General features: G+C 47.3%; 1 protein-coding gene and 1 non-coding gene across 3 annotated transcripts; one reads left to right on the forward strand and one right to left on the reverse strand.

Annotated features, from left to right (window-relative positions):
* The first annotated feature begins 654 nt into the window (after positions 1–654).
* On the forward strand, positions 655–21143 carry NLRP12 (NLR family pyrin domain containing 12). 2 transcript variants are annotated; one of them, XM_054587257.1, is made up of 11 exons: positions 655–943; positions 4464–4544; positions 7569–9255; positions 10114–10131; positions 10931–11101; positions 12261–12431; positions 14616–14786; positions 16267–16437; positions 19290–19460; positions 20267–20437; positions 21056–21143. In XM_054587257.1, exons 1-11 carry the CDS (start codon positions 655–657, stop codon positions 21141–21143), a joined length of 3189 nt encoding a protein of 1062 aa, XP_054443232.1. The 2 variants fall into 2 exon arrangements, with proteins under 2 accessions (XP_054443232.1, XP_054443233.1); XM_054587258.1 differs by lacking the exons at positions 10114–10131; positions 19290–19460 and having other exon boundaries at positions 7569–9270.
* LOC129081631 (U6 spliceosomal RNA) lies at positions 2067–2173 on the reverse strand. Its single transcript, XR_008530327.1, has one exon. It is a non-coding gene; the product is annotated as a U6 spliceosomal RNA (small nuclear RNA).
* Positions 21144–23295: the final 2152 nt, after the last annotated feature.

A 23295-nucleotide genomic window follows, 5' to 3' on the forward strand; every position in this document is an offset into this window, starting at 1 on the left:
TGGGGGGTTCCTCTCCTCCACACCGTGTCCCTTTGGCTCCAGCCTCATGGTCTAGGACAGAGCAGACGTCAGCCCTGCTCTTTTTTGGCTGTGATGCTGGAGAATCCCTGTACCCCTCCAGGTGTCTGCATCCTCCTCTGTTTTAAGAGAAAATACCCGGAAGGGAGTTTGCAGACATTGGCCCTCGTTTCGCTCCCGTTTGCCACATGTCACTGGCCGAGGCAAGTTACCGGTCCCTCGGGCTGACGCCAAGGGGAGGATGTCTAGTCCTCACGCGGGGTGACGAAGACACCCGATGACCATCCGCTCGACCACAGACGCTAGTGAGGTCAGGAAAACAGCAGCCAGGACAAAGGTGAGAGGGTGGCTGGCCGAGGGAGCCCAAGTGGAGGTCTTTCTCACGCGTGGAATGACTCCAGCCATTTCCTCATCCCTCCCCACTTCCCCTTCTTCTCTGCGCACGCCCGTTGGCCAGCAGGGCAGGGCAGGCGGGAACCCAACGCGGAGGAAGCGTTATTTCGACAGCAGGACTTCCCTGTCTCTCATTCCTGCGCGGCGCACGCGGAGCCCGTGAGCGCCTGGGAATTGCCCGTCCTGCGTGCGGGAACATCCTAGACGCCCGCTGCGCTGTCCTTCAGCGGTCCCGCCGCCCCCATGCCCCAGACCACGGTCAGGGATGGCCTCTGTCGCCTGTCCGCCTACTTGGAAGAACTGGAGGCAGTGGAGCTGAAGAAGTTCAAGTTATACCTGGGGACGGCGACCGAAATGGGGGAGGGCAGGGTTCCCTGGGGGCGCATGGAGACCGCAGGTCCGCTGGAGATGGCCCGGCTGCTGGTGGCCCATTGCGGGATTGGGGAGGCCTGGGCGCTGGCTCTCAGCGTCTTTGATCGGATCAACAGGAAGGACCTGTGGGAGAGAGCACGGAGAGAGGACCCGGTGAGGGGTAAGGAGGTGGGGCCGGGACCCGCGGCGCCGCAGCCCACCCATTCTTTCTCCTTCCTGGTAACCGCTGAGCTCACAGCACCAGGGTTTCGACTTATCCCCCGGCTTGGCCTTTGTTCATGCCGCGTTCTGCCTGCAACACCCTCCCTCTTTCTTCTTGGTCTGGAAAATTCTTCTTTCTCCATCAGCACCTTGCAGGCGCTCCCTTCTCTGAATTCTTCTGGCCTCTCCTCCCTCCTTCTGGCCAGCTCAGGGACCGCACCTGTGTGCTGCCTTAGCGCTCCCATTTCGTAGATTTTCTGTCCTGTGAGATAGTCACAACGATACCGACACATTGGTTCCCCCCTATAATATGGTATCTGTTGTGCATAATAATGTATCAACACATTCGTGGTTTAAACACCGTGTTAGATATTATTATTACGTGCCTTTTCTAGATGAGAAAACTGAGGCTCAGGAAAGAAATGATTTGCCCCCAGACAAAAGATCATGAGATCATTCATGCCAAGTACTTAACGCAATGCCCAGCAGATAGTAAGCGCTCAGAAACACCAGCTTTGGTTGGAACTTCACTGAGATAGCACTGGAGCCATGTGTCACCTCTAAGGGAACACGGGTGCCCCCAAAGCAGGGGGACTTCTGACTCTTCTCTGTGATTCTCTGATGATGGCCCAGAACACAGTAAGTCGTGGCAAACGTTCATTGAATGACCATTCAAGTTTTGCCACCTCTGGAAAAAAAACCGAAAGCTCCAGTTTGTGGCATTTGCTAAGTAACCAGCGTGGCTCATTTTAAGTGACCAATGCGATGATCTCAACTGGGCTGTGCTTCATAGAACTTTAACAACAGGCTTTCTTGAACTGGAAATATACAATGGGAAAAGATAACCTTTTTTTAATTTTTATTTTTCAATTACAGTTTACATCCACTATAATTTTGTATTAGTGTCAGGTGTACAGCATACATACAATCACATGCTTTTTTTTTCTTTTTTTGGGGGGGGGGGCCTGTCAAAATGATCTTTAACTGAAATATTTTCCTTTGTGGTTCTTTTTTTTTTTAAATGCAGATTGATTTTATTTATTTTTTTTAAATGTCAAGATCCATTATAAATTTTTTTGTTTTTAAATATGGAACGCTTCACGAACTTGTGTGTCGTCCTTGCGCAGGGCCCATGCGAAACTTCTGTGTTTTGTTCCAATTTTAGCACATGTGCTGCCGAAACGAGCACTCCTTTGTAGGTCTTCGCGAGCTGGCTATTCCCCCACACCACTGCCGATGTCATCTCTGGTGTCCTGAGGGTGGCGGCCATCGACATTGCAGCCCACAGACTGGGCGGTCCTCGGGATCTCTTTAATGGTTCCCAGGAGTTCTCTAGCTAAAGATCCATGCCACGTCTGTCAGGCAATGTGGATGGTCTCATCGATAGTGGTATTTCCACTGTGCTTGCTGTTTTTTTGCCTCTTTCTGTCTCGTGGCGGTTCTCTGAGGGCTTTGATAATCAGGGCAGAGGCAGAAGGCGCTACCTCAGTCTGGGCCTGTCTGTTCTAAGTGGTCAGTTTCGCCGTAATCCTCAGACCCTTCCGATCACCGGTTGCTTTGGCAATGTCGTCGCCAACCTTTTCTGGAGACGGTCCCCAGAGGCTGATCTGGGGGGCCAGGGGAGATGTGGCACCCACTTCCCCGGTGCACCTCAAGTATACAACTTTGATCTCTTCGGAGTCAAATTTCGGCAGCAGGCTGGAGTTAACTGGTGTCAGATGAACCCAGATTCAGGACAACGGAAGAAAGCTGCACCTTCACCTCCTCTGAGCCGAAAGCCAAAAGCCAATCATATTCTTAAAAGATAACCTGTTCAGGCCTTCCCAGAGATGCTCTTATGTGAATTCTTCTCTCCTTGTCCTTATTCTTGGAGAAAATTGAGATGCATTGTACTTGGGAACTATGAGACTGGGTCACATTTTTAGTTAGGAACATAAATGAAAATTAAAGTGCTATCAGCAATAAAGAAAAAAAACAGCATAAAGGTATTCATGTATGATTCTGTCAAGCTGTATTTTTAAGTTTTGTTTTTTAATTTATTTATTTTAGTGAGAGGAAAGGCGAGAGAGAGAAATGCCAATTTTGTTGTTCCACACATTCACGCTTCCCCTGGTTGATTCTTGTATGTGCTCTGACTGGGAAGCGAACGTATAACCTTGGTGCATCTGGACAATGCTCTAACCCGCTGAGCTACCTGTCCAGGGCTGATTCTATAGAATTGTATTTACTTAATAGAGGTTTTACATACTTATTTTAAGAAATTCAAATAATATACAAATATAAAGTCCCTCTCTTCTCCCCATACCACCTAAATCACTGCCCAGCACTAACAACCTGGAAACGTTCAGTGGGACTCCTCCTCCAGACTGTGTCCTTTTTGTTCACCAGGAGGCGGCCCCACGGTCCAAAGGGGATCAGATGTCAACTTTGCTCTGTTTTCGCTGTGCGATGTTAGAGAACCATGTGCCTGCCTGGGCTTCTGTTTCCTCATCTGTAAAACAAGGGCGATTGGACTAGATTAGCAGCTCTCATGTGTTAATGTCCGTAAGGGTCACCTGGACACTTTGTTGTGAATGTGGAGTCAAAGACCCACACCAGGGATTCTGAGGCAGCAGGTCTGGGCCCCAGGAGTCTGCCTGTGGATATAGGTGGTGCTCACGGCATGCTTCAGGAAGCACCAAGGGAGGACATCTCTGAAGGCTTTTTTTGGCTGTAATATTCAGGAATTACTCTTTTAACTTGTGATAAAATTACCTGAAGTTATATTGGTGTTTATTTTCTATGAACTTAACTCTCTGTGCCATGAAAATGTAAGGTCCATGGAGCAGAGACCTTGTGTCTTACTATCTGTCCAATGCCTAGAAAAATGCCTGGTGCTTGATATATGTGTATCTGTTGATGGATGGATGGATGGATGGATGGAAAGGTAGAAGGATGGATCTATGCATCGACGCATGGATGAGTGAATGGATGAATGCGTGGATTAATGGATGGATAAGTGAGTGGATGGGTGAATAGATACACTGGTGGATAGATGAGTGGATGGATAGATGGATGAATGGAAAGGTGGAAGGAAGGACGGATGGATGAATGGATAAATGGATCAATGGACAGATCAGTGGATGGATAGATGGATCGATGGATGGATAATTAGATAGGGGGATGGATGGATGGACGGATGGAGGAGTGGATAGATGATGGATGAGACATGACCAAAAGCTGAAGAGGAGAGAGGAATTGAAGCTGACTTAGAACTTCCTGTTTGAAAAGATGAATGGGATAGAGGGAGGGGCCAATCACCAGGACGGGTACCCAGGAAGGAGAGTAGGTTATGAAGAACAAGTGTTTTCACCAAGAGTGAATGTGAGATGATGGCCGAACATTCAGAGGGTGAGTGGACAATTTGAGGTAATAGTAGCTGATGTTATTGAGAGCTAGCCAGATATGCGCCAGCTGATCTCCCCAAATTTCTCTCCCAGATACTCCACCTGGTGGCCCGTCCTCCCTGGGGAGCCAGTCGGCATGCTCCCTGGAAGCCTTTCCTGAAACACCAAGAAAAGGTGAGCCATGAGCCTTGTGCCTGTTAGAGGGCATTGGGGAACATGTATCAAAGTATCCAACTGAGAACAGAAGAAACAAAAACAGGCATTTATTTCATGTTTGCACATAACAGGACGTCTCCGAGGGGGTGGCCGTAATTAATTCATGTGATGGATTAATGGCATCACCAAAGCCCCAACTTTTTTCTTGTGTTTCAATTCTACCAACCTCCGTTATGTTGACCTTTTGTCCCAAGGTTTATCATCTCATGGTTGCAAGATGGCGGCCACACCAGCTCATACAAAAGAATTCTTGCCTTGGCTGGTGTGGCTCAGTGGGTTGAACATTGGCCTGCAAACCCAAAGGTTGCTGGTTCAATTCCCAGTCAGGGGACATGCCTGGGCGCTGGGCCAGGTCCTCAGCTGCGGGTGTGCAGGAGGCAACCAGTTGATGTTTCTCTCCTTTCTCCCTCCCTTCCCTCTCTCTACAAATAAATACATAAAATCAAACAATAAAAAATAAAAAGTAAAAACTCTTAGCAGGGACAGCAAAGGGAGGCAAAAGTCTTTCTTCCTCAATAGATTGTCATTATATCTAGGGATAAAATTATTCCAATAAACTTCTCCCTAGCGTAACTCTTGGTCAGGACTGGGCACGTGACCAACCGCAGACCAGACAGTGACGAAGGGGAATGAGATTACTCATCATTGGTTGAGCAAAGCCAACCAGCATCCTCTGGGACTTCTGAAGAGACAGCATTTCCTGGGATCAAGGGATCAGTACCCACTACCTGAATACATTCAGGAGTGTTGGCAAGGAGGAAACCAGAGTACAGGCTGTTGGGCTGACAGCAACACCGCCCCCAACAACATACAATCCACACTCTTTCAATGGCATTTATTTTTATTAATTTTTTTACATTTATTATATTTTTTTTCTTTGAGAGGGGAAGGGAGGGAGAGAGAGCGAGAGAGAAACATAGGTCAATTGGTTGTCTTTCATACTGGAGACATAACCCATAACCTAGGCATGTGCCCTGATGAGGAATCGAACCCAAGACCTTTCAGTTTACAGGATGAGGTGAATCAACAGATACACTGGCCAGGGTTTTCAAGGCTATTTAAATTTATCAGGCATAGCACAAGTTCAATATATGGTAACTCTTCATTCTTGTTCTCACCATTATTTTAAACTTTTCTATTTTTTTAATGTCCCCAGGACTCAAAATAAGAACCCTTTCTCTACTAGAAAAGACTGTAAGACTTTTACAAAATCCAAATACTGTTTTCACAATTGTCTTTGCTTCCTTCATTCAAAAATATCTCCTACATGAGACAGCATCAGAAGAACAGTACACTTGATGGACTTTATAAACCTAGAACTTTTAATTACACTTTAATTAAGTTTAATAATACACATTGAGAGCTAATAAGATAACTTTATGAATAGATGAATAGATAAACACAATATTATATATATAAATATATTCACACACACACAATGGAATATTTCTCAGCCTTAAAATGGAATGAAATTCTGATGCTTACCGCAACATGGATGAACTTTAACAACACTATGCTAAGTGAAGTGAGTCCAACACACACAAAAAACAAATATTGTATAATTCCACTATATGAGGTACTTAAAGTCGTCAAATTCAAAGAGACAGAAAGTAGAATGGCCACTGCCAACGGCTTGGGGGATGGGGGAGAAATAATGAGTCGGCGTTTAGTGGGTACCAAGTTGCTGTTAAAACTTGGAACAGCTCTGGAAAAGGACGATACTGATGGTTGAATAACATTGTGAATGCAGTCCACGCCACTGAACTGAACACCTAAAAAAAGGTTAAAATGGTAAAGTGTATGTTACATATAGTTTACTAAAAATAAAACAGTGCATGCATTTGGTTTGAAAGAGTGCTAGGGTCAAATCCAGATCTCTTTTTTACCTTCCCTTGGGCAGACATAATGGGCCCCTGGTCACAACCGAACACAAAAGGATTATGGTTTTGTGTAGGTCCGTGTTTTCCCACCTTGGCGCTGTAGACACTTGGCGCCGGATCATTGTTTGCTGTAGGGGTAGGGCTGCCCCGAGCATTGCAGGACGTTGAGCAGGATCCTGAACTTTTATCCACTAGATGGCAGTAGCAACCCCCAGTTGTGACAACCAAAATTATCTCCAGATCTTGCCAAATGTCCCTCAGAGGGTACACAATCACCGCCTTGAGAATCACCGTTCTAGATTACTCGTAGACATGCATAACAAGCAGGCTTTCCCGAAGCAACGGGAGCAAAGGACTTCCAGAACGGTAAGTTCTCCATTGTAGATGGTCGTCTGCCTTATTGCCAAGGGGGCACGGAACACACGGGATCCCTGCTTCCCTACTTGAACAGCGCTGGCAAATCGTGCAGCGATCTTATTGGAAATACAGCTCCTGATTCAGTAGGTGAGGAGTGGGGCTCAAGATTGTGCATTTCCAGCCGGCTCCCTGGTGGAGCCACCTGGGGCTTAGTGTCCCTTCCACCAGGGGGCGGAGGTTGATGCGTTGGTTCTTCCAGGGCGCATTGCCGGCCCTCCACCTGCCTGAGTGGGGATGGTCACCCGGCTAGCACCCGGACCACCGTCTGAGTGGCTGGGAGAGAACGCCCTCTGTAAACACCTCCCGTGTTAACGCCTCTGCTTCCCACCGCAAGGGAAGTACCAAGATTCTCAGGCCCCCTGTGGGAAACTGGTCCATCCTGGCCAGGTAGGTAGCTCAGCTGGTTATTCGATCACCAAGCCTACACCAAGATTTTGGTTCGGGGGCCAAAATCAAGTCAGGCCACAGGCAAGAATCAACCAATCAATGTGTAAATAAGTGGAACCACAAATCGATGTTTCTCTCCCTTTCTAAAATCAATGTTTAAAAAAAGGAAGAAAAACTAGAAAGCTGTTTCAAAGATATTGCAGAGCCAGGAGGCACTAGACCCTGCTGTGTTCTAACTCATGAATTCCCGAAAGGTTGCTGATGCGTCTTCCGCAAACCCTTCCTTCCTCTCCGTTAGATCCCCTGCAAACCTACAGGGACTACGTCCGCAGGAGGTTCCGGCTGATGGAAGACCGCAATGCGCGCCTCGGGGAATGCGTTAACCTCAGCCACCGGTACACCCGGCTCCTGCTGGTGCAGGAACATTCTAATCCCATGAGAGCTCAGCAGAAGCTTTTGGACACAGGCCTGGGACACGCACGAACCGTAGGACACCAGGCCAGCCTCATCCAGATGGAGACCCTCTTTGAGCCAGACGAGGAGCGCCCCGAGCCTCCGCGCACCGTGGTTCTGCAAGGAGCTGCGGGGATGGGCAAATCCATGCTGGCGCACAAGGTGATGCTGGACTGGGCCGACGGGAGGCTCTTCCAAGACAGGTTTGATTACCTCTTCTACATCAACTGCAGAGAGATGAACCAGAGTGCCCCTGAGCGGAGCGTGCAGGACCTCATGTCCAGCTGCTGGCCCGAGCCCAGCGCGCCCCTGCAAGAGCTCCTCCGGGTTCCCGAACGCCTCCTTCTCATCATCGACGGCTTTGACGAGCTCAAACCCTCTTTCCACGACCCTCAGGGCGTCTGGTGCCTCTGCTGGGAGGAGAAACGGCCCACAGAGGTTCTCCTGAGCAGCCTCATTCGGAAGAAGCTGCTGCCGGAGTTGTCTTTGCTGATCACCACCAGGCCCACGGCTTTGGAGAAGCTCCACCGCTGGCTGGAGCACCCCAGGCACGTGGAGATCCTGGGCTTCTCGGAGGCGGAGAGGAAGGAGTACTTCTACAAGTACTTTCACAACGCAGAGCTGGCCGGCCAAGCCTTCAGCTTCGTAAGGGACAATGAGCCCCTCTTCACCCTGTGCTTCGTCCCCTTGGTGTGCTGGGTCGTCTGCACGTGCCTCAAGCAGCAGCTGGAGGGCGGGGGGCTTCTAAGACAGACGTCCAGGACCACCACAGCCGTGTACATGCTGTACCTCCTGAGTCTGATGCAACCCAAGCCGGGGTCCCCGACCCTCCAAGCCCCGCCCAACCAGAGAGGGCTCTGCTCTTTGGCTGCTGACGGCCTCTGGAACCAGAAGATCTTGTTTGAAGAGGAGGACCTCCGGAAGCACGGCCTGGACGGGGCGGACGTCTCCTCCTTCCTCAACATGAACATCTTCCAGAAGGACATCAACTGTGAGAAGTTCTACAGCTTCATCCACCTGAGCTTCCAGGAGTTCTTTGCGGCCATGTACTACATCCTGGATGGTGCAGACAGCCGGTCCAGCCCGGACCAGAGCCTAACGAGGCTGTTGGCAGAGTACGGGTTTTCAGAAAGGAGCTTCTGGGCGCTCACTGTGCGTTTTCTGTTTGGACTCCTGAACGAGGAGACGAGGAGCTACTTGGAGAAGAGCCTTTGCTGGAAGGTGTCGCCACGCGTCAAGGCGGAGCTGATGGAGTGGATCGAAAGCAAAGCTCTGAGCGAGGGCTCTACCCTGCAGCAGGGCTCCCTGGAGTTCCTCAGCTGCCTGTACGAGATCCAGGAGGAGGGATTCATCCAACAGGCCCTGAGCCACTTCCAAGTGGTGGTGGTCAGCAACATGACCACCAAGATGGAGCACATGGTCTCGTCCTTCTGCGCGAAGAACTGCAGGAGCGTCCTGGTGCTGCGCCTCCATGGGGCTGCCTACAGCACGGACGACGGGGAGGATGGGGCGAGGACTTCAGGGCCCCAGACGCTATGGGCACAATCGTAAGTACTCACTGGGGCTTGCCGTCCTCACTCAAGTTGCTAACCAAGTTCATGTTCTCAGTTGGGGGTGATTTTGCCCCCACCCAAGAAAATACTTTTTTTCTTAAGAGAGAGGGAGAGAGGAAGGGTGAGAGAAACATCATTTTGTTTTTCCATTTATTTATGCATGTATTCGGTGCTTCTCATTTGTGTCCTGACCATGGATCAAACCCACGCCCTTGGTACATCAGGACGATGCTACAACTGAGCTACTTGGCCAGGACCAAGGGCATACTTGTCAGTTTTTGGAAAAATACTTGGTTGTCATAACCTGGGGAAATGGGCAAGGTGCTACTTACATCTAGTGGGTGGAGGGCAGGGATGCTGCAAAAGCATCTGCCTATGGACAGGGCAGCCCCACAGCAGAGAATGATCTGGCCGCCAGATGGCAGTAGCGTCCAGGTTGGTTTCCTCCTCTTAAACAATTTTCATTAGGACTAGTTCGGGGCCCGTGTCAGAGAGAATGCATTCAATCAAAAAATACTATCCAGCCTTCACTGGTATGGCTCAGTTGGTTGGGTGTTGTCCTGTGAAGCAAGAGGTCACCGGCTCTACTGCCAGCCAGGGCGCATGCCTGGGTTACAGGTTTGATCCCAGCTGGGGGCCTGCAAAAGGTGGTCAATTGATGTTTCTCTCCCTCTCTTGCTCCTCCCTTCCCCGCTCTCTAAAAATAAATAAATACAAACTTTAAAAAAGAAATATTATCCAGGCACTTGCCCATCAGTAAATGAATGGATAAAGAAGAGGTGGTGTAGCCCTGGATGGGTAGCTCAGCTGGTTAGAGTGTCACCACAATACACCAAGGTTGCAGGTTCAGGTTCGGTCCCTGGTCAGGGCACATACAAAAATCAACCAATAGATGCACAAATAAGTGGAACAACAAATAAATGTCTGTCTGTCTGTCTCTCTCTTTCTCCCCACTCTTTACCCTCTCTCTCTAAAAATCAATAAACACAAAATTTGTAAAAAAGAGATGGTGTATATATACCATGGATTGCTACTACTCAACCATAAAAAAGATGATATATTGCCATTTGTGACAACCTGGATCAGTCTTGAGGGTATTATGCTAAGGAAATAAGTCAGATAGATAGAAAAGAACAAAAACCATGTGACTTCACTCATGCGGAATATAAAAGAAAAAGGTAACAAACAAAAACAACAACAAAAACAAACTCATAGATACAGACAACAATATGGTGGCCACCAGTGCGGAAGCGGAGCAGGGGGGGAGGAGGGTGAAGTGAATAAAGGGGGTCAAGTATAGGGTGACGGATGGAAACCAGACTTTTGGCGGTGTTGCCATAGAGTATGTAGATACTGAATTATAATGTTGTGTACCTGAACCTTACATAATGTTATGAACCAATGTTACCTCAATATTAAAAAATTAGCTTTAAAATGAAATCCATCTCCCCATCCCTAGTCCAAGAATTTAAGTCTGGTCTCTACTACTTACCAGCTATATGACCTTGGGCAAAAACACAGGGTCATTCACAAGCTAAATTAAAATGAAGATGACAGAATGCTTTATAAACGGTGAAGTGATAATCAAGTGCCGAACATAAGCATTGTAAAGCGACTGGGAAAACTGGATTTGACCTGTAGTTCCTTCGCGCAGGCCTGAGAGGAACGTTTTGCCAGATGCCTACAGTGAACAGCTGGCCACTGCTCTAAGCACCAACCCGAATCTGACAGAGCTGGCTTTGTCCCACAATGCTCTGGGGAGCCGGGGTGTGAAGCTGCTGTGTCAAGGCCTCAGACATCCCAACTGCAAACTCCAGAACCTGAGGTGAGTCTAGGCTGGTGTGGGAGCTTTGGATAGTCCCACCACACTCTCTCATGGGGCTCAGCCAGAAAGAACACAGGATGCCCTGATTAGGTAGCTCAGTTGGTTTGAGCATCGTCCCACTAGGCTGGGGTTGTGGGTTCAGTCCTCGATCAGGGAATATACAAGAATCAACCAATGAATGCGTGAATATGTGGGGCAACAAAGCAATGATTCTCTCTCCCTTTTTCTCTCTTAAAAAAAATCAATCAATCAATAAAAATTCTAGAAAGAACTCTTGATGGTGTGTTACTTTGCTCTGGTTGCCATAACGAAGTGCCACAGTCTCGGTGTCTGGGTGACAAAAAAGAGAAATGTATTTCTCACAATTCTTCTTCTTCTTTATTTTTTTAAAATATATATTTTATTGCTTTTGCTATTACAGTTGTTCTACTTTTTTTCTCCCATTTATTCCCCTCCACCCTGCACCACCTCACCCTCCAGCATTACCCACCCCCACCCTTAGTTCATGTCCATGGGTTGTACATTCTTCTTTATTTTATTTATTTATTTACTTACTTATTTATTTATTTTGGAGGCAGGGGAAGGGAGGGAGAAAGAAAGGGAAAGAAACATCAATGTATGGTTGCCTCTCACGCGCCCCCTACTGGGCACCTGGACCGTAACCTAGCCACATGCTCTGACTGGGAATCGAACCAACGACCCTTTGGTTTGCAGGGCACTCAATCCACTGAGCCACACCAGCCATGTCTAGATTCCTCTTTTAAGGGCAAGCTCTGTGAAAGTATTTCCTTGACTGCAAAGCATCAAAAGCATTTTATACTATTCCTGTTGCTTTTAATTTTTTGTTGAGATATAATTCACATACCAGACAACTCAGTGACTTTTCTTTTTTTGAGTATATTGCCCCAAATTGGACAAAACAGCACCATGCTCTAACTGCAGAACATTTTCATCAGACCAAGAAGTAACACCCTACCCACTGGTTCCAGTCTCCACCCACCCCCCACACAGCCCCTTGACCATCACTAATCTCCTGTCTTTGGTTTTAGAAAAAGGGAAGAATAGACCTAAAGGAAGGAGGGAGAGAAAGGATAAGGGACCAAGCCCACAGAAGGACCACGAAGGAAATGACCTGGCTTGTTTCCCCTTTCTGTTCCAGGCTGAAGAGGTGCCGGGTTTCCGGCTCTGCCTGCCAGGACCTCACGGCAGCTCTGATCACCAATAAGAATTTGATGAGGATGGACCTCAGCAGCAATGACCTCGGGCTGCCGGGCATGAAGCTGCTCTGTGAGGGGCTCCGGCATCCCAAATGCAGGCTGCAGATGATCCAGTGAGTCCCCATCCCTGGAACAAGACCTTAACCAGCGTGGTCTCCCAGGCTTGAAATATCTCCCCAAATGCTGATGATTCCCAAGTCTCTACCTTGAACTTTGACCCGTGAACTTAGACCCATGCCCTGGAACCCTCTTTCTGGTTTCCTCTGTCTCCCACCATTTCCACATGGTCAGGAGTCCCCAGGGCCACCTGCCCACCCAGAACCCACCTGGGTCATCAAAACCCCAGAGTTCCCTGCGCCAAAACCCTTCCAGGGGTGTCCAACCTTTTGGCATCTCTGGGCAGCACTGGGAGAAGAAGACTTGTCTTGGGCCACACATTAAATATATTGTGACATGTAATCACCAAAATATCTCGTAATGTTTTAAAGAAATTTACGATTTTGTGTTGGGCCGCGTTCACAGACATCCTGGGCCACAGGTTGGACACCTCTGCATGGTTCCCTTTTCCTGAAATGCCACTGTGTTAAAAAAGCCACCCAGCTTCCCACCTGTGTGTCTTCTTTACTACCACACAGAACGCTTCCCGTTTGACACTTCCAGTCACCAAATATGTAAGGGCTTCCCATACCCCCTCTCCCGTCCCCACTCCTACCAAGCAATCCTCTGGGACACCAGCCGGGTGCCCTACAATTTAACTCAATTCTGACACTGTCTACCTGGAGACAGCATCAGGTCCGACAGTAAGACTGCCCTCACTTCAGATGTCAATCAAAAGTCCAGATTGTCTCTGTGCTTCGGACCAGTTGGCTATAAATTGGCCATAAAATGGCTATGACTCCCTCCTTGCATTCCATTAATTTGCTAGGGCAGCTCACACACCTCAGAGAAACACATCTATCAGTTTATTAAAGGACGTGTATAAAGGATACAGATGAGCACACACATAGGACCAGGTCTGGGAGGGTCCCAAGTGCGGGAATTTCTGTCCCTGGGGAGCTGGGGGGCATTGCCCTCCTGGTGTGGATGTGTCCACCCGCCTAGAAGTTCTCTGAGCCCCATAATAGGATTTTATGGAGGTTTCATCACATAGGCGTGAACAAGCATTAACTTCATTTCCAACCCGCCTCCCCTCTCTGGAGGACTGCCATGGGATTCCAAGCTTCTAATCACAGCTTGGTCTTTGGAGTGACCAGTCCTCTATCCAGGAGCCCACCCTCCGAGTCACCTCATTAGAACAAAAGACACTGCTATCACCTGGGAGATTCCAAGGGATTTAGGAATTCTGTCGAGAATCAGGGTCTCAGGGTCGAAGACCACATATTAAAACAAAAGATGCTCCTAGTATCTTATCGCTTAGGAAGTTACCAGAGATTTAGGAGCTCTGTGTCAGGAACAGGGGGCAGAAACTATTGTGTATATTTTCTATTAGCTCACAGCCACGACCATTCTGTTCCTCTGTTGAACTCCTACTTAGCCTTGGAGAACCAGGTCAAAGTCTCCAGAGAGCCTAGCCTGACGGCATGCCCTGTTTGCTGAGTCAGGTGGCCTCTCCGCCATGATGCTTTTGGCAAACATTAGCTCACATTCACTGGGCACCGTGTGTGTGCCATGCCTGGCCCTGCCTCCTCCACCTTTAGTAATCCTCACAACAGCCCTAGGAGGTCAGCACTATTTTTCAAATTGATTTTAGAGATAGAATTGGAGAGAGAGAGAGAGAGAAACATCCGTTTGCTGTTCCTCTTATTTATGCATTTAGTGGTTGATACTCCTATGTGTCCTGACCAGGAACGAACCCACAACCTTCACAAACCAGGACGAAGCTGTAACGGGAGCTCTCTGGCCAGGGAGAGTTCAGCACTATTATTATTCTTAGTTTAGAGTTGACGAACCTGAGCCTCAGCATCACGTGAAACCCAAACCTGAGACGAGGAAAACTTGCTTGAGGTCACAGCGTTAGCGGGTGATGGTTATGGAAGCGGGCGCAGGTCATTGAGCTCTAGAGTTCCCACTCGCAACTGTCATGCTCCACTGCCTCAGTGGCACTGCCTGCAGTGGATTGCCATTGCTTACCCAACGTACTAGACAGGACCCCCCCCGGCTGAAAATGATGACATCTTCATCTCTGTAGCTTCAGTGACGTGGGTGGGCTCGTGATGGGTAACGAAGGGCCAAGGGATGAGCCATCAGGAGGCAGGAGAGCACGATGGCACCCTGGCCAACGTCTCTCTCCTCCCGAGGTTGCGGAAGTGTCAGCTAGAGGCGGGGGCGTGCCAGGAGATGGCCTCCGTGCTCCGCAGCAACCGACACCTGGTGGAGCTGGACCTGACAGGAAACGCGCTGGAGGACTCGGGTCTGAGTCTGCTGTGTCACGGCCTGAGGCACCCGGTCTGCAGGCTGCGGATCTTGTGGTGAGTACTCCGTGGGGCCATTTTTTTTTGTAATTGTGTATTTTATTTTTTATTTTAGTGACTTGAGAGAGAGAAACATCGCTTTGTTGTTCCACGTATTTGTTCATTCACTGGTTGATTTTTGCACGCGCCCTGACCGGGGATAACCTGTAACCTTAGCATATCTGGATGACACTTTAACCAACTGAGCTACCCATCCAGGGCTCATGGGGCCACCCTAAGAGGCAAATCTCCTCACTTGAATGATAGTATGAAAATGCATTCACTCTTTGTCCATCCATGTTCGTAGCAGCATTATTTACAGTAGCCAAGTGGTGGAAACAACTCAAATGTCCATCGTGGGTGAATGGATAAACACAGTGTGGTGTATGCATACAACAGAATATTATTCAGCCTGAGAAAAGGAATGGAATTTTGATACATGCTCCAACATGGATGAACGTAGAAGACATTATGCTAAATGAAATGTCAATCAAAAAAGGATTATACACCTCGACTGGGTAGCTCCGTTGATCAGACCGTCACCCCAATATGCCAAGGTTGTGGGTTTGATCCTTGGGCAAGACACCTACAAGAATCAACCAATGAATGCATCAATGAGTGGAACAACATATCAATGTTTCTCTCTCATACGCACTCTGCTTCTCTCTCCAAAAATCAATAATTAAAAAAAATTCTATGATTCCACTTATACGGAGTACCTAGAATATTCAAACCTGTAGAGAGAGAAATAACAGTGGCTGCCAGGAGCACAGGCAGGAGGGGACAGAGAGCTGTTGTTTCCCAGGGACAGAGTCTCCGTCAGGGATGATGGGAAGCTTTGGAGATGGATGCTGGCGATTCTTGCTCAACAGTGTGAGTGCACTTAATACCACTGAACTGAACACTTTAAAATGGTTAGAGGGGTAAATTTTATGTTACACGTTCATTGTACATATATGTTATATTTTGTGAATCTGTTCATTCACCCATCAGGGGACACTTGGGTTGCTTCCAGCTTTTGGCTATTTTGAATAGCGTTGCTATGAACATGGGTGTGCAAATATTTCTCTGAGCCTCTGCTTTCAATTCTTTAGGGTATGTGACCAGAAGTGGAATTGATAAGTCATATGGTTATTTTTAAATTTTGGAGGAACTGCCATATTGTTTTCCACCGCTGCTGTACCATTTTACAGTCCCACCAACAGTGCACAAAGATTCCAGTTTCTCCACGTCCTCACCAGCAGTTCTTGGTTCTGTGTGGGGGTTTTTTTGTTTGTTGGTTTAGTTTACTTTTGTCTTTTCTAAAAAAAAAAAAAAAAAAAAAAAAAAAAAAAAAGCCATTCTAATGGATATGAGATGGTATCTCATTGTGGTTCTGATTTCCATTTCCCTCGTGATTTAGGGATGTTTAGCTTCTCTTCATGGGATCTGTGGTTATTTGTGGATCTTCTCTGGAGAAATATCTATTCAAGGCATTTTTGTAAAACATGTTGAATAGGTTAAAGATTTGTCACCTCACTGCCGCAGCCTGTGGCGACCTGGCCTCCGCCCTCAGCGTGAACCAGAGCCTGACGGAGCTGGACCTGAGCCTGAACGACCTGGGGGACCCCGGGGTGCTGCTGCTGTGCGAGGGCCTCAGGCACCCCCAGTGCAAACTCCAGACCCTCCGGTGAGTCCGCTTTGCTCACCATCACAGGAGTCCGAATTCACACTCCTTGCCCATCTCCCTGGGCTCACTGGGGCTGGGCTCACCGGGGCCTGGCTCCCTCCCTGTTCTCCTAACCTGCGGCTGCATCTTTGCCTCCTTTCAAAGATTTTTCTGCTGCAGGGCCTTTGCACCAGGAGCTCGTGCTCCCTGGAATTCCTTTCTGCTCTGCTGTCCCCAGTTTTACCCCGATAACATCTGTTTTATGCGTCAGGACTCCAAATAAATGCTTCTTTCCCATGGACACTTTTCCTAACCCGTTAATAAGGTCCGGGTTCCTAGTTTTATGGTACTATTTGACCTTATGCTTTGCCTCAGCATCCTTTAACCAAATTTGTCATTGTGTGTATGAGCGTGGTATTCCAAAAGTGCAAGGGCTGTGTCAAGTCTATATTCCAATGGCTGTTATAAGATCTGGCTCAGCAGTGCTTAAAAATACATATGTCTTTAAATGAGTGAACAGATGAATAAACAAATGAACAGAGAGAAAATGCAGCATGCTGGCTGGGTAGCTCAGTTTGTTAGAGCATAGTCCCCATGCACCAAGATTGTGGGTTCAGTCCCGGGTCAGGGCACACACAAAAATCAACCACTGGAAGCATAAATAAGTGGAAAAGCAAATCTATGTCTCTCTCTCTCTCTCTCTCTTTCTCTCTCTCTCTGCCTATCAAATTAATAAATTAAAATGGTTAAAGTGTTTTTAAAAAAGATAGTTTTTCAAAAAAAGAGAGAAAAAATGCAGCAAGGCTGTTTATTTTCAGAAAATTCTTTTTTTTTTTCTTGTAGTCCCAAAGGAGAGTCTATTATTTTTTCCTTTCTTACAATAGTATCCTTAATTATCTGATGTTATTCGCTCTGGAAATCTTTTTTTCTCTTGAGACAGTGAGCTGCTGTGGCTGCTGTGGCTGTTTTATGTTTAGACAATCAGGATAAATCTGTGCCCCATTTCTTCACACTCTTCCCTCTACTGCACGCTTTAAACGTTTTTGTTTTGTGGACTGCAGATGCACGAGGATATTCGTAATTCTTAATTGGTATCCTAATATCGCTGCGGACCCACACATGCCTCCGTTTCATTTATATCCCTTTCATTGTCCTTCCCAAATCTCATCCGTAGACATTCATGTCTTGAGTTTACATAAATGATACATCTCATCAACTTTTTTTCCCCTCACTTTATACATTTAAGATCTGTTCAATCTGTTCATGTCAGTATAAGCATATCTAGTTCATTACTTGAAATTGACCTTTATGCCATCATTTGCAATTTACTAAATATTACTGACCCATCTCCCTATTCAGGCATTTGGGTTGTTTCTAACTCTTTGCTGTTATGTACAGTGTTGCAATGTATATTCTTTTTTAAATTTTTAAAAAATGTATTGATTTGAGAGAGAGAGAAAGGGAGGGAGAAAGGGGGGGAGAGAGAGAGAGAAACATCGATTTGTTCCATTTATTTATGCATTCGGTGGTTGATTCTTGTATGTGTCCTGACCGAGGATCAAACCTGCAACCTTAGCATATCTGTATGATGCTCTAACCAACAGAGCTATCCGACCAGGGTGCAAAGCATATTCTTGTAAATGTCTTTCTGAACCTTAATAAGATTCCACCTAGGGGTAGAATGGCAGGCTCAGACTGAACTTGAACACTGGATATTTAAAAAAAATTACAAATTGCTCTCTCAAAAGATAGAAAGTAGGAAAGCTCATGCTGCTCCCCTTAACCCCCGCCCCGTCTTTATGATTATTCAATTTTTATATTTAAAATCCTGGTGGGTGGAAAATATTCATATACTGTATTTTTTTCATAATTAGTGAAGTTGAGTATCTCTTTTGGTGCTTACTAGCTTTTTTGGTTTCCTCATTTTGTAAATGGCTTATTTATGCTGTATGCATGTGAGTTATGCATTTAAGCACGTGTTTTATAGTGGTTTTATTGGTTTTCAGATCTGCAGCTTCTTAAATATTGGAACTATTAATCCTTCACTTATTGCATACTTTGGAAATATCTTCTCAGCTGGTCATCAATCTGGCAACTTGTCTGTGGTTTTTTTCATCAAACAAAAATGTTTATGTTTTGAGGTCAAACCCACATGCAGTTTTGTCATGTATGTTTTTGTGACATGTCTAAGAAATCCTTTGCCAATGCAACATCCAAGACATACTCAGTTTCTTCTTTATACATGCAGTTGGACAGGGCCCAATTTTTTCTTTTCTCCAACTTCTGTAACCCCATTAATAAAGAATTCCTATTTCCCTTGCTGGTTTGGAATACCAGCTATATTGTAAGCCATTTTCCTGTGTTGTGTGTCCCTCTGTTCTTTCCCTTTGTCTGTTTTTATTCCACATTTTCGCTGTTGTAATTGCTATAGTTTGTTTTTTGCCTTACTATTAGGAAGATTCTTTTTTAAAAACAGGTTAAATTCTTTTTTTTTTTTTTTTATTGATTTTGAAAGAGAGAGGAAGGAGAGAGAAGGGTGGGGTGGGGGGAGAGAGAGAGAGAAACATCAATTGGTTGCCTCTCGACCAGGGACTGAACCAGCAGCCTCGGTATGTACCCTGACCGGGAATTGAACATGAAATATTTTGATGGGACAAGACTCCAACCAACTGGGCCACGCAGTCAGGGCTCGCCTTTCCTTATTTCTCTCTCCCTTCCCTCATCCTGCTAGCCAGTTCCTTTCTTCCTCACCCTTGTTTTCTCCCTCATGAGAGACATGGAGCTCCCTGGACAGAACGCGGCACCCCATACATAGCCTTTTCCTGCAGGTGTCCCCAGGGGGTCAGCTCTGCTCTGCGCACCATGTCTTTCAGGTTAGGCATTTGCCGCCTCAGCTCCGCTGCCTGCGAGGGTCTGTCTACTGTGCTCCAGCAGAACCGCCACCTCCGGGAACTGGACCTGAGTTTCAACGACCTGGGAGACCACGGCATGTGGCTGCTGTGTGAGGGGCTGCGACACCCCACCTGCAGACTCCAGAAACTGTGGTGAGTCGCTGGGAGTCAGGGCTGGTGGGTGTTTGTCCTTGTTTTGTTTTGTTTTTTTTCCAAAAAAAAAAATTTAAAGATTTTATTTATTTATTTTTAGGGAAGGGAAGGGAGGGAGAAAGAAAGGGAGAGAAACATCAGTGTGTGGTTGCATTTTGCACGCCCCCTACCAGGGGCCTGGCCTGCAACCCTGACATGTGCCCTGACTGGGAATCGAACCAGCGATCCTTTGGCAGTCCACTGAGCCGCACCAGCCAGGGCAAAAATAATAATTTTTTTTTTTTAATGTATTGATTGATTGGAGAGAGGGAGAGGGGGATTGGTTTGTTGTTTCACTGATTAATGCATTCATTGGTTGATTCTTGTATGTGCCCTGACTGGGATCAAACCCACAATGTCTGTGGATCAGGATGACCCTCTAACCCACTGATTTACCTGGCCCGCCAGGGTGAAGTTCTTAGGGGACTAGTTTACAAGAAAACAGAGTAGAATCAAAGCAGTCCAGGTTAAGATGGTGATCGCACACATTTAAAAGGCATTTAAGCTGGGCCAGGTAGCTCAGCTGGTTAGAGCATCTTTCTGATACACCAGTGTTGCAGGTTCAACCCCTGGTCAGGGCACACACAAGAATCCACCAGTGAATGCAATCAGTAAGTGGAACAACAAATCGATGTTTCGCTCTCTCTTTCTCTCTGTCTCTCCATTCAATCTTAAAAAACTCCACCCTACACCCTGGTTCTCTATGGAGATAAGAATTTCCAAAAGTAGGTCTTAATGTTGCTTTAACTGCTCTTTATCTTCAACAGGCTGGACAGCTGCGGCCTCACAGCCAAAGCTTGTGAGGATCTTTCTGCCACCCTGGGGGTCAACCAGACTCTGACGGAGCTTTACCTGACCAACAACGCCCTGGGGAACACAGGCGTCCGACTGCTGTGCAAGCGGCTGAGTCATCCTGGTTGCAAACTCCAGGTGCTCTGGTGAGAGAGGGTCCCCAGCTCTGGAGGAGGCATGACGTGGGCCCCGGAGCTGGGAGCAAAGGTCAATAATTGAGGCTCCCCCCAACCCCAGTCTGGAGAGACAAATAATTTAGAAAATGCGGAACTATTTGATTTGTCCACCAGTGTGTGCACTTGGTGTGGAACATAGCGGGGGACCCCTGCTTTGCTCCTTGGGCGAAACCGCTACATCTCATGGCCACGTGACCTTAGAGAATTCACTGAGTACCTATTTCCTCACCTGTCAGATGAGGCCCGGTAGCTCAGTGAGAATCTGGAATGATTCTGCCTGGCCTCAAATTCCACCACTTTCCAATTTCATGGATATTTTTGCAAAGGATCCCACCTCTTAGCGCCTCCCATATCCCTGACTATAAAATACGGAGAATAGTTGGTCACAAATTAAATGAGTTAGCACCAGGGAGACTTAAAATGGCTTGTAGCTTAGCATTAAGCCTGTTTCCCAAGAGGATTTGGTTTGAAATGAAGTCCTGGAAAATGAAATTATTCCCTCAGGGCAAGACTTAACGATAGATTTGCTGTATCATTTGAATGCCGCAACAGCGGCCAGGGATAATAGTCCCCGCTCTGCGCCCTCAGGTTATTTGGAATGGACCTGAATAAAATGACACACAGACAATTGGCAGCGCTCCGTGCGACAAAACCTTACCTGGACATCGGCTGCTGACCACTTCTGTCTGTGGGCGCTGCTCTTGAAGACTGGACTTGAAGGTCATCTCGGGACCTGCTCACCAACCCAATGACCAGGCTCTGTACTTCCTCAGGAGGCAAGTTCACAGGCACAATAAGCACCTTCCACTCGAGGTCCATGTCATCACTGTGTGACGGAGCTTGGGGCGCAGTTTGGGGAATGTTGGTGCCACGAGAATTAAGGGCTGAGCCCCAGATCCTGGAGCACAGCCTCCTCCCAACCAAGGGTGACTTTGCCCCACTCCCCCACCCCTGGGGGACACTTGGAAATGCCAGGAGACTGGGCTGTTGGGGAGCTACTATTGGCCTCTCGGGAGTAGAGGCCAGGAATCCTGCTAAAAATTTTACAAAATAAAAGACAGCCCCTCAAAGTATTTAACCGAAAATGTAATTGTGCCAAAGTCGAGAAACCCTGTTCTCAAAGATTAATGGGGCAGTACAGACACTAGACGCCTTGAAGGGCTGGTGCGCCTAGATGCTTGCAATGCATTTTGCACCATAGTTTTGCACCATGATTCTGGCCCCTACATGTTGGCCAATAAACCAGTTAGGCAGCTGCAGGCTGGCAAGGAACCTACACTAGGCTTTGAGTGAAGACATGAAATCAGCCAGAAGTTCCCAGTTGGGGAATTCCACTTGGGAACTTCAGGCAAAGCAAGGGTTGTTGAGACACATCACAAGAATGCTGTGAACATATGCTTACGTCCTAACTGGAAGGACGAGTTTTCTAGGAAGCAGGGAGATGTGAAGATGAAAGATTTGGTGACCTTGGAACCTATGAACAGTTGGAAGAGTTAAGATTCTGATCACCCATGTGAACGTCAATAAAAGTTAAAAGTTCCAACACTGTTGAAATAGTCCTTTAACCGTCTTAGTGTACCTGGCCTCCAAATCCACTTTAACCGGCTGCTTCTAAAACAGTGGGTATCAACTCAGAAGCCGAGGAGCCTGACCCATTTACCTAATCCTCAGGTTACCAACAAACCCTGTGGGCAACATTTTTTGGGGATTTAAGAATGTTGGAGTTAGGCCCTTTCAGGCCAAGGTATAGCTTATTTGGTTTGCTAATTGCAGGACAAACTACCAATAAAACTGCCTGAATTGCTTTTATTTGGGTTCCTAGTTACAGGGAGGTCCAGTAGCTGTTGCGGTTTTGAGACGGCCATTGAGTCATGAGGGGCATTCAGTTACCCCAATTGCTTCATCTCCCGACCATGTACGCAAGGATCCTGCAACCAATTTACTTTAATGAAGGGGTTTCTCCTGAACCCTAGTGCTGGAAGGGGACCGTTAACATGAATGTTATGTCAAACGCTTTTGGCCATCGTTGCCTGCGCATCACATTGTCTTCACGCCAATGCAATTCCGAGGACGCCCTCTGGTGTTGTGTTGCAGGCACGCTCCCTTTTCCCTAGTTACTTGAACACTGGTTTTAAACGACTCAATTTTCGCCCATACTCCCTTTTCACCCGCTACTATTCACCACTCCCAATGTAGAGCACTCGGCCTTTGGAAGCGGCTGAAAGCTTTTGTAAAGTATTGATGGCTACAGGGGACGCTAGATGGGACACGAAACCAATTCGTGCTGGGCGCAACACTGCAATGAAGCTCCCGGCCCTCCGCTTCTTTCCTCCCTCCCAACTTAAGACACAGCACAGCCTCCAGGTGGCCAAGCTGCCTACAGGGTAAAGGAGTCCAATTACACAGATGGTGTGATGAATTTCAAAACTTTATTGCCTTTCAAATCATTGCGTAACCATTCTGGCCTCTAGGTCGTTTCAGAATGAGTTCGAGCATTTAGGGTCTTGTCTACACTTTTAGGGAAAGAAGTCAACCAGGGACGTAGAAAATTGGTTGGAGATACCCGTTCATAGCCGAGCTTATCCTTGGTCATCAGCATGGCAGCAACAGGATGGAAGATCGCAGGGCTGACCGAGCCAGGGGGCCTAGCCCCGTTGAGATCTAGGGAAGAGCAGGCTTGGAAAGGGTTAGAGGCAGAAGTAAAAACAGAACAGTGATTGCATTACGTAAGCCCTCCCCCCAGAATCTCTTGGATGCTTTCCTCAAACTGAAACACACAAAAAGGGAGCACTTTCCAGTCTGAACCACGGGAAGTGCCCCCGTTTTGA

This window comes from Pteronotus mesoamericanus, unplaced genomic scaffold, assembly GCF_021234165.1.
Source record: "Pteronotus mesoamericanus isolate MK-2021 breed Mesoamerican mustached bat unplaced genomic scaffold, CSHL_Meso_final scaffold_1135, whole genome shotgun sequence".
Taxonomy (NCBI): domain Eukaryota; kingdom Metazoa; phylum Chordata; class Mammalia; order Chiroptera; family Mormoopidae; genus Pteronotus; species Pteronotus mesoamericanus.